This window comes from Myxine glutinosa, chromosome 7 (assembly GCF_964187855.1).
Source record: "Myxine glutinosa chromosome 7, kmMyxGlut1.1, whole genome shotgun sequence".
NCBI lineage: Eukaryota > Metazoa > Chordata > Myxini > Myxiniformes > Myxinidae > Myxine > Myxine glutinosa.
In genome coordinates this window covers 28,407,510-28,419,833 of record NC_136267.1, presented here as the reverse complement: position 1 = coordinate 28,419,833, position 12,324 = coordinate 28,407,510, and the positions used below count along the sequence as shown (strand labels likewise).

General features: G+C 45.0%; 1 protein-coding gene across 1 annotated transcript in view; it reads left to right on the top strand.

Annotated features, from left to right (window-relative positions):
• Positions 1-12,324, top strand: part of LOC144892908 (dmX-like protein 1) — a 77,485-nt gene that overhangs the window by 40,469 nt on the left and 24,692 nt on the right. Inside the window, exon 2 of the mRNA XM_078781379.1 lies at positions 3,251-3,379. Within this exon, the coding sequence (XP_078637505.1) occupies positions 3,251-3,379 (129 nt within the window). The remainder of the gene's footprint in view (positions 1-3,250; positions 3,380-12,324) is intronic.

Below are 12,324 nucleotides of genomic sequence, written 5' to 3'. Positions count from 1 at the left end.
CCCGATAAAACCCTTGTTCAGTAGCTTATATCTTATTATGTGTTTTAGAGTAAGGCCTTGTCTTCCATTAGAATAATACTCCATTGCACCGAATCAATTAAGAATAGCTCCCCTTCAATACTTCCATTTCCCAGCCAAACTCTCCATCTGCGGGTAAAGCAGTTCACAAGCGTGGGGTGCACGCCCTCTCATTTCGCTGCTATAGTGAATATGTGCTCCGTGCTCTGTTTGAACAGGAGGGGCGGGGGCGCCAAGGAGAGGCAAGGGCGGGGCTGTTCAGCCCCATGCCCAAATAAGGAAACAAGCCCGTGGCTCGCCACGAGGGGCGTGCCGTCGGCGCCATGCCCAAATAAGGAGACAAGCCCGTGGGATTACCATACAAGGTCACGAAACAGAGCACGGGGGGAGAGGGCGGTACCGAAACCGAAAGGGGCGTGTCAGACCCGCGCTGAAGGTTTGGACAGAAGGGTGCGACGATCGCTGGGACAAGCTACACGAGGGATACGGCAGATGGATCCAGGTGCGTGAGAGGGTTGGCAGTCCACCGGGAGAGAGTTCAGAGTTGCACCGGAGTTGCGTGAGAGATACGAAAAGCCTTTGACAAAGAGCCGCTTCAACCAGCCCCGTTTCAACCAGCCGCGTGAAGCCCTGACGGGGCAGCGAGTGACCCTGCCGGCGTGCGCTGCAAAGCGGAATACAAGGAGCTGCCGGCTCCCCGCTTCCCGCCCGGAGTGGACCTGCTCGCTGTGCCCTGTGATCCCACCTGCTCATCCTTTCCAGCCATTCCTGCCTGCAAGTTCCCCATTTGCGTACATGAGTTTGTTTTGTTCGTGCTGTCCTGGGTAGTAACTAAGTCTGTATAAGCTAGTAAATTTCACTGTGTCACCTGCGTTTTCATGTCCGCTGTAAATACCCGTGACTGCTCTTTTTGCTTATGTGTGTAAATAATAATAAACCCCGTTACTGTTCTGTACGTCTTCTTCTTCCTCTTTGCATTCGTCGTCTTAGTCTTTTCCCGATTGAATAGCGGTGGCGCGATACGGCCAACGTTTGGGTGAATCGGGTTTAGTCGGGGAACAACTGTTCGGTCGCGGAGCCTCCGCTCGGCAAACATACCATCCTTAACCGCGTACCGTAACAATATATGTATATATATATATATATATATATATATATAGATATATATATTGTTACGGATACCCAGCGTCGGCCTATGGTTCCCCTTTGAGGGGGGATTAGTCCCCTCGTTTGTTACTGACCGACGGGGTCCCTGAAGCTGCACCGCGACCTCCGGAAAGGCCGGTGAGCAGCTTCGTTCGCGACCGCGGATAAGATGGTAATGGTTTACCGAGCGGATGGCAGCCGCGGCCCGAACCGTTAACAAAGACTAACCCGATTCTGAACGTTGGCCGAATCGCGCCACGTAAACTCAATATTGAAACCACTAAAGCGAACCGAACGAGAATGAAGAAGAAGTACGGAGGAATAACAGGATTTATTAATTATTTGCACAAGCCAAAGCAAAAAGAGCAGTCAAGGTTATATACAGGGAAATGGAAGGAGCAGGAGACACAGTGAATCATTAGCTGACCTATACAAGCTTAATTAATACCCCAGGACAACGTGAAAGACAGACGAACGATCGCACTTACACGGGAAATGCAGGCAGGAATGGATGGCTTGGAAATGGATGGCTTTGAGAGGCAAGGAAGGTTCAGCGGGGCCTGGGCACGGTCGGGCCAGAAGGCACCGCCATCAAGAAGCCGAGCCGCGGTCGTGCAAACTCCCGTGGTCCCAAACTGCGCGGGCGAAGTTCCTTTCTCCGCCTGCTGCGTCGCGCACTCCTTGCGTTGCCTCGGTCCTTTTTTCCTGCAGCGCGGCACGTATCACGGCGGCTTGGTCACACCTGCTCATCTCCAGCGCATCTCTTTGGACTCAGAACTCATCTGCCGTGGGGAGCGTCCCGCTGCGGGTTATATAGGCCCCGCCCTTCAACCTTTGCGAACCTCCCCCAAGCGTTCTCTCTCCGCCCTCTCAAGCCAAACCCCTCGTTCTGGGTTGGATAAGCGGGGCCGACTCACTCCTCCCCTCTATGACGAGGTGGAGACCCGCCTTTCTTCTTCGTGGTTACCTCGTGCGTAATGGAGTCAAATGCAGCAAACCTGGCAAACCTGGCAAACGGAAGATGCCATGGGGCGTCGGAGGGACCTACTCTTATTTAATTCGGTGCAATGAAGAGTCAAACTATTGGGAAACACATCCTTAAGCGACATAGAATAAGGGACTAACTATTTAAAAGGATATATGGTGCCCTGTGTGTAGGTTTATGGAATTAACTAAAAGGACGAGCTTCGACCTTTCTTTACATTATGGAGGGTGCCATTTACACACAACAAAACCATAATTCTCACATTCTTTACACTTTCTCAAATTCGTTACTATATATATATATATATATATATATATATATATATATAAATATATATATATATATATATACACATACACACATACACACATACACACATACACACATACACACATACACACATACACACATACACACATACACACATACACACATACACACATACACACATACACACATACACACACACAAAGGTTGAGACTTGAGATGGCTCCATTCCATCTTCTGAAAGCCACATATGGAGATAACAACGAACGACACACACACACGCACACACCAATCTGTATAAATTAACCCCCACCTCTAAAATCCTGGATCCTCTTCTCGAGTTTCATACCTCGAACCTCCACATATCGTGAGGTGTTCCACCATTGTTTACTTACTTTTCTTGCTTCTTCACCATGAGTATGGAGTGAAGAGTTTTGACTATCCTTATAGCTTGCTTCTCAGTTCAGCCAAGCAGGTGCTTTAACTTGCATGATGAAACATGTAGAGCAACTCCATGGGGCGGGGGGTGGGGGTGGGGGGGAGAAGGGGCGGGGGGTGGGGGTGGGGGGGGAGAAGGGTCAGGGGGAGAGGGTGGTGGTGGTACAGGGGAGGTGTTTTACCTTTTTTGGGCAACAAGTTGACCTCGGAGAATGCCACGTATGTTGCATTAATACGTATACCTGTTTTGCACAATACAAATCTGCCTGTTTGACCAATGGTTCATATGTACATGATGGTCTTAGGTTTATCGTAAAGTTACATATTGAAAGGTATTCACAGATATTGCAACATTGCCCAAGTAACATTTTCTCCCTTTCTGGACTTGTGTTGCAGACCTTACAGGTGCGCAGGATGGGTCCGTACGCCTGTTTGAGTGGGGCCATGCAGAGCAGCTGGTCTGCTTTCGACAGCCTGGGCCAGCACGTGTCCTCCCGCCTCTCCTTCGCACACCATGGGAGCTGTGTGGGTATTTCATTTATATTTGCCAGTGTTCCTGATCTGGTGGTGAAAGCCCACCCCACAACATTTATTGAATCTCACGGCAAGCTTAGTCTCCAGTGTAAGGGTCGTCCTTTGCTCATACGGGAAGTTTGTCTTACTTTTGTACTTTTCAAAGTTGGTGCTTGTGCACATGTGTGTGTGTATGTGGTTTGGGGGCATTTTTTTCAAGGGGAGAGAGGTGGTGGTGTGGGAGGAGGGGGAAGGGGGTTGGGGGGGGGGGGGATATCTGTTCTTTTTATATCTGACTTTGTTCTGTATATCACTTTTATTGTTTCTATTTTTTTTATACATGGTCGGTCTAGCTCTTGGAAGAGCTAGGACACAGAACAGATCATGACACAACATAACAAATGGAACAGCAGGAGAAAGGGGAAACACCAATAGCATGGCAGAGGGAGAAGGTAGACAGAGACGGACAAATTTGGGATGCAGGTAACGATGAGGGGTGGGGAAGAACCCAAGGGATGGACAAGATGGATACAAAAGCAAATATTTTGGAAAGGGTGGGAGGTTGTTTAACGGGTGTAGAAAAGATTATGGCTCCAGATGTGGGATGACCAAAGATGGTGGTGAACAGCTGTCTTGAAGACCTGGATGGAAGAGTGGGATTGAAGAGAGTGTGGAAGGTGGTTCCACAGGCAAGAAAAACAGAGGAATAAATGAGTGGAGGTGAGCAGTGGTTCTGGATTTAGGCAGTTTCAACAGGAGGGAGGTGCTGGTGGACCTCATGTGGCAGATCATGGAGACGCGTGCGTATCCTGTAGATACCTTTGGTTGGGGAAGAGGGGAACAGAGCACAGACTGTATCGAAAGCTCGAGACATGTCCATAAAGAATGTTCTGACCTCATGCCTGATATTGAGGGCTTCCATCCATTGTTGTGAGCGCAGGAGCAGCATGTGTCAAAGATAGAATGGCCTGGTCCGAATCCGAATTGATGATCTGAGATAAGGCTGTTGGAGAAAAGGAAGGATTTTATGTCAACTGTGATTATGGATTCCATGACCTTGCTGAAGATTGGAAGTAAGCTAATTGGTCTGAAGTTGAGATGATCCGTTTTTTCATCTTTTTTACGTAATGCTGTGCTCTCTGATATCCAAGCAGATGGAAGATGACTGATGGTAAATGACATGGTGAAAAGGGCAGAGAGAGGAAGTGCAAGAGCAGCAGAGCAGATTTTTAGGACATAGGAGCTGATGCCATCCGGTCCAGTTGCAGGGTCAGAGGCAAGGTTTGCAACAAACTTTTCCACATTCTCAGGTGCAAAAGAGACATAATTCTGGAGTAGTTGGGTATGACTGGGAAGGGTGGGTAGAGAGACAGAGACAGACAGACAGAGACAGACAGACAGAGAGAGAGAGACACACACACTGACACACACAGACACACACAGACACACACAGATACACACAGAGAGACAGAGAGAGACAATTTTTTCTTGTCACACATGCAGCCTGTAGTGGTGGGCGATACCATCGATTCTTTGTAATCGCGATTACTGATTACTTTTGCAAGGAGTAATCGAGAGTAATCGACTACTTGGTCTGATTTTTGTCACCGTTTTGTTTTGTGTTTTTTTTGGGGGGGGGGGGGGGCGGTTCGAGACGAGTTGTTTGTTGTTAGAGACGGGGACTAGTTATTTATTGTAATCTTTGAGTTGATTTTTTTTGGGAGGGGGGTGACTTTTCAAGTTTATTTTTCAAATCATTGTTAGGAACATGACTTTACAAGTTGTTGTTAACGAACAAATACATGTTGACATGCTTGTCTTTGAGGCGATTTCTCTTCTCTGAAATCAGCTCCCCGGCTTTGGAATAAAGTCGCTCCGACGGCACAGATGTTGCTGGTGCGCAGAGATATTTTTTGCCTGCTTTGCCAACAGAGGGTATCCAGCAGCGTGTTCTTTCCACCATGCGAGGGGATTTTCTTTCATCCCAATGAGCTTCACTTTCATATAGGAATCTGTTTCCACTGTCGCCTCGGTGAATTGGGTGCGGTGACTTTCAGATGCCTTGGCTTTCTTGCTGAACCAGGACCACATGTCATCCTCTTCTTCTTCCTTTGTTCCAGCTGCAGATGAAGTGCTGCCGCCTGAAGCTTCAGCAGTTACGTTTGACTTCATCTCTGAGACAAGACGAGCTTGCTGTGTGCTAGCTTGTTCATCATCAACAAATGGGATCTTCTTCAGTCGTGGATCCAACAATGTGGCAGCTGCCAGGGGAAAGTTGCTTTCGTAGTGGAGGAAGCGCTTTGTCATTTTTTTGTTCAACTCCTCAAGCAGCCTCTTGCCACTGTTTGAACTAATCGATTCCCCACTCATTTTCATGACATTTTCTCTCAGTGTCCGTATATTGAAGATCACCCTTGATATTGACACGTGGAGGTCAGCACTCATCTCTGTCGTGATTTTCTCAAATGGGCACAAAATGGTGATGGTTTCCCTCATGAAGTTGATTTCATCCGTGGTTAAGCACATGTTGTTCTTCCCAAGGAGACACAGTGTCAAAGAAATGAAAGCAAAGATAGAAAAAGAGAAACGGTGTCAGCAATGAAAGCAAAGATACGAAATGTGAGTGAACTCGGTGTACAATGCAGCGAGAACATAATCTAAAATAAATCGAAATAAAACAATTTAATAGATTTTATAACAATTTAATAGAATTTGGCATCTGTCAATCACGAGGACATCGGCGACCATCGACTCATCCAAGTAACCGACTACTCATGAAGTAACCGATTATTCCACCATTCTTAACAGTAATCAAAGTAATCGATTACGCCCATCACTACCAGCCTGTCCACCAAATTTCAGCCGAATCCATCCATGACTTTTTGAGATATCCTGCTCACAGACAAACAGACAGGAGTGAAAACGTAACTTCCGTCCACCTTCGATGGCGGAGGTAATGAAATCAAATGATAGACCAAATTCTGCATTGGAGTCATCAGAAGGAATCAGAACGAGCAAAGATGGAGTCATCAGGAGGAACCTGGATAGGATTTGGGTTTCAACTGCGACTCCTCAACCTTCAAGCTCATCCAGGTGCAGCCGAGTGTGTCTTACAAAACACGATTTCTAAGAATTCACTTCTCTGTAGATGGATAGATAAAGAAAGAGAAATTGAGGGTAAAAGAGAAGAAAATGAATTTAAAAAAAATAAAAAGCAAGAATTAGCTCGAATAAAGAGAAATGTGAAAAAGTAAAACAAAGTGTGAAAGACTGAAAATAGAAGTGATAGATAAAGGAGCAAAGATTTCTCTCTCTTCCTCACTCGCCCTCCACTGCCCTCTCTCCACCTCACCCCCAGGAATACCTTTGGCTACGGCTTCCCCTTCGCTCCCACCTTTTGTTCATATGTGTGTTGTACCGTCCACCAATCAGCGATGACTCCATCTACATCTCACTGTCTGATAATATGGACCAACTTCTATCTACCCATCCCAACTCTCTCTTCCTCATATGTGGTGATTTCAATTGTCACCATGCCAGTTGGCTGGGTGTGGGTACCTCTCTCACCAGCCATGGCTCTTCAGCAAAGGACTTCTGCGACTCACTGGGACTGACACAATCTGTCAATTTCCCGACCCGGATCTCAGTCAACGGAGCATCTTCTCTTCTGGATTTGGTTATGACAAACTTCCCTGAAAATGTCTGCTGCTCTTCTTCTGCTCCAATCGGCTCATCTGATCATGTGCTTGTCAAAGTGGACATCTCTCTGACCATTCTCAGAGAGCCTCCTCAGCGTCGACGAGTCTGGCATTCCACTCAGGCCAACTGGCACGGTCTTCAAGCAGCCATCAATCATCTGGACTGGTCTCCCATCTCTACCGCCTCTGACATCAACTCATCCTGGGAATTCTTTCAAAGTAAATTGCTCTCTCTCATGCACAGATTTATACCATCTCGTCTTCAGTTGTCATACCCTTCCTCCCGTCCATGGTACACGGAATCTTGTGGTGAGGCTGTTGCCCTGAAACAACTTGCTTTCGTCTCCTGGAAAGCAAATCCAACGGAAGGAAATCTCATTTCCTTTCACAAAGCCCGAAACAAGTGTGTGTCCACCCTCAGGAGAGCCAGGAAACAATATCTCACCATTCTCAAGACCGAACTCTCTTATCTGTCTCCCTCTTCCAAATCCTGGTGGCGTCTGGTCAAATCTGTTTCTGGTGTTTGTTCCCCCTCCATCCCCTCCCTCACCTCAAACGGCTTAACGGCTGACTCCGCACGTGAAAAAGCTGAATGCCTCAACTCTGTGTTTGCCTCTAAATCTTGTGTCCCAAACCCATCCCTCTCTGTACCCACCGTACCCAGTCGTACCCAGCTGCCCCTGGACTCTGTGTCCTTTCCTCCTGACAAGGTGGAAAAGTTTCTGTCAACCCTCGACTCTGATTCTGCAACTGGTCCTGACGGCATCAGCCCACGGGTCCTAAAATCATGTTCTTCTGCTCTTTCACTCCCTCTTTCTGTTCTCTTCACCCTCTCTTTTGCTCAAGGTCATCTGCCATTTGCTTGGAAATCAGCCAACATCACCGCTTTGCACAAAAATGGTGCAAAAACAGATCCCAGCAACTACAGACCAATCAGCCTTCTCCCAATTATCAGCAAAGTCATGGAATCCATCATTGCTTCAGATATTAAATCTTTCCTCTTCTCCAATGGCTTGATCTCTGATCATCAATTTGGTTTCAGACCTGGTCACTCTACTCTGGACATGCTGCTTCTGCTTTCTCAACAATGGATGGAGGTCCTCAACGCCAAACAGGAAATTAGAGCCGTCTCTCTTGACATTTCACGTGCCTTCGATACGGTCTGGCACCCTGCTTAGCTCTCCAAACTCTCCTCCTTTGGTATCCATGGAAATCTCCACGCATGGCTGGTGGACTTCCTCTCTGGTCGTAGTCAACGTGTGGCCCTGAATGGGTTTCTCTCATCTCCTCTTCCTGTTCAGGCTGGAGTTCCCCAAGGTAGTGTTCTGGGCTCTGTGCTTTTTCTGGTCTTCATCAATGATCTCTCTGACTCTCTTGAAAATCCTCTCTATCTCTTTGCTGACGACTCTACTCTCTGTCGCTCCATTCCTCATCCCTCAAATCGGCAGTCTGCAGCCTCCTCACTCTCTGCAGACCTGGACAAAATCACAGACTGGTCAAACAAGTGGAACATGTCTTTCAATCCTGACAAATCTCACACTCTTACAATGTCTCTCCGAAAGGACCGACTGGACAACCCTCCCATCTACTTTCTCAACAATCCTCTCCAAGAAGTTCTGTCGCTCAAGCTTTTGGGTCTCACTATCTGCCATGATCTTTCTTGGGAAAACCACATTTCCAAGCTGGCCTCCAAAGCCAGTCGCCGACTGGGCATCCTCCGTCGTGCGAAGTCCTTCCTTGGCACACCTGAGCTCCTCACCACATACAAGGCTTTCATCCACAGCTCAATGGAATACTGTTCCCCCCTCTGGGCTGGTGCTCCTGCCTCACACCTTGCTCGGCTTCACGCTGTTGAGGCCAAAGCTTTCAGAATCATTGGAATCTCCTGCGATGTAGTCAACGCCGAGGGCCTTTCACTCACTCACCGCAGGCAGGTTGGTGGTCTTTCTGTCTTCTACCGACTCCTCTCCGGCCTTGCTCCCCCAGCTCTCTCTGTGCTCTGTCCCCCCAATATTCCTTCAGGTCGCACAAGATCTGCCTGCAACCCTCTTATGGTTAAACTGCCAAAGTCTAGGCTCTCTGCTCACCTTCACTCTTTCATTCCCCTTTTCTCCCGCCTCTGGAACAAACTCCCCCACTCCCTTCAATCCCACTCCTCCCTCCAGGTCTTTAAAACAGCTGTTCACCACCATCTCTTATCGTCCCCCATCGAAAACCTTGATCTTTTCTACCCCCGGTAATTCACCCCAGAGTCCTTGCAGTGTTCATATGTTTTAATCCTCTCCCACCTCCCCCCAAGTCCTCCCGATGTCCCTGCTCTCAAATGTTGTGTTTGTGTCCTTCCCCTTCTTCCCCCTCTCTTTTGTGTCCTTCCCCCTCTCTCCCCATCTTGTCTGCCGCTCCCCTTGTTTTTTTGTGTTTTGTGTGTCGGTTTGTCTTTTTGTGTGATTAATGTTAGCTCTTTCACGAGCCTCGATCTTGTATACAGAAAAAGAAAAAAAAAAAAAAAAAAAAAGATCAAAGATGTTGGGAAAAATCCAGATCGATAGTTTTCAGCACTAACTCCCCAAGGCCCAAACACAGCAACAGGTACAAGCTTCCAGAGGTCCGTCCATGAACGAAATTCTATGAAAGCTTTGTTGAACATCTCACGTTATGAAACGTTTGCTCATCCGTGGCAAGTCAAAAGCAAGCACTGCTGTACTTCCTTCCAATTGAGGTGTTGTTGCAGCGTGCAGTGTGACTCCCCTGGGTGCCACAGTTTGCCGGAACATGCACGTCTCACTGATCTCGGCGTCCAGAAAATTATCCAGAACAAATCATTTTTCCTTGTTAGGTTTAGGGTTTTAATCGCCTGGAGGTCACCATTCCTTCCAGATAGCATTCCATTGAAAGAAAGCTTGTTTGTCGAATTGCATTTTTTTTAAATCTGTGTCTAAAGCAAGTTCCATGGTATCGGTTTCATGCGCTTTCTGTTGGCGGCCTCTGTCGCTAGGGAACCGATCTATCAGGGAACCAATCCAACGTTCCAGCATTGTTCTCCACTTGGTCATTGTAGCATATGGTCCAAAGTGATCGGGGAAGAAGCCAGGAATTTCTGGTCATTGATATGCACCACTTCTGGCCTCCAATTTATTCACATCCTTGCAGGATCCATTGCTGTGCCAAGAGACGATGGGAAATTTCGGTGCAAAGTCGTGGTGCACCTGAACTCCTTTTCCTGTTTGTGGAGTGGAATGGTTGTGGTTTATTTGATTGGGTGAGAGGTGGGGTGGTAGGGTAGGGGGTCAAAGGTTAATCAATCATTATATCGAGATTTAACCTAATCTCTGGATGCAGTTTTCACGTAAACCTGCATTTGGCTGAAAATAGTCTTCGGCAGCAAATTAAGCGTTTCTGAGACATAAGTCAGGTTTTTCTCAGTGGAGACCTTCCCTTCCACAGGTGTGGGGTGTCAAATTTTTGATGCATCAATTAACTTGTTCTTTATCAACTATTATTTTGATAGACCATTGAAGTTATCTATTCCTTTAAGCAAAATGTTGTGTTAGCCTCAACGCCACAGTATTATCTCACTTTTCCAACAAGATCTGAAATTGTAATATTTTCGTCATTTTCTTCAATAATTTAATTGTCCTTCAAGAATGCTGTTGCTGTATCTGAATTTGCAGGTGTACATGCCACTGTTTCTTAGCTTCAACTTCAATGGCAGACTGACATGTTGCAAGTCAGGTGGTAGATCATAGCGTGCATGTGCGCGTGGGTTGTTTTGTTTTGTTCCAACAATTTTGTTTATATTGGACGGTTTTCCATTGCCTTCCCAGCAAGTAGTGAGGGTATGAATGCCTAATTTGGCCATGGTGCTGGTGATGGCTCAACTACTCCTCATGAAGGATGGGGCTATCTTGCCAGCTACATCTTAATATCCACCAACTAAATGCAGACAGAATGCCCAGTTTAATGTCCATCGGAGGGAAGGCACACACATTGATGAATCGCTCTGCCTGTGAAATACCGGGGACAACAGTTTATAGGTGGGTTGAGACAAACAACTTAGAGCCAAATGTGCATACCTTTATTCGAGGCCATCCCACCAGCTTACATTTAATATTTTTTATTTATTTATATATATATATATATATATATATATATTATATATATATATATATATATATATATATATATATATATATATATATATATATATATATATGTTTATATATATATATATATATATATTATATATATATTATATATATATATATATATATATATATTATATATATATATATATATATATATTATATATATATATATATATATATATTATATATATATATATATATATATATATATATATATATATATATATATATATATATATATATATATATATATATATATATATATATATATATATATATATATATATATATATATATATATATATATATATATATATTATATATATATATATATATATATATATATATATATATATATATATATATATATATATATATATATATATATATATATATATATATATATATATAGATATATAATATATATATAATATTATGATGTCGAGTCTCCTCGGGCAATGATGGCTTGTTTATGGCTGGTACACACGAGTAAGTGTGTGGCATAAATGGGGGATCGCCACTCCTCTCCATCCCTCTGCTAACGTTTTTTCTCACTTTTTTCCTGACCGCACAACTTTTTTTCCCCATACATATATATATATCTTCTCAGGAACCGACAACTAGATACAGACAAAGTGGCCATGTGGCATCGAGTCGTGACCATGCCCTACACCTTAAGCAGTGCCCCCATGGCCATGTTTTCCCTTGGAAAGGGGGCCAGGGGCTCCCTCCCCTAATCTTCTACGATATAAGAGAGGTGTTGGTCTGTCTGTGTGTCGCCATTTTTCTCAGGGATGGCTGAACGGATCTTCATTAAACTTTCAGAGTTTTCACAGTTAAACTGCCAATCAGTGAATGCTTGGGAGTGTTTTAGGCAAAAAAAAAAAAAAAAGTTCCGTTTTTGGGGATTTGAAAAGAAAATCGTTATATAGGCCTTTTTATATAGTGCCAAGGCCTTTTTGATTAACCAGCAACGGTACCCGCCCTATGGGTGGGGCTTCAATTGGGAGGCCCAAATGAAAAGGCAAAATATCAGAAATTGAAGGCTTTTTTTTATTTCAAACGATTTATACAAACATCCGTTAAATCATATCACACGCAAATCATCAAAATC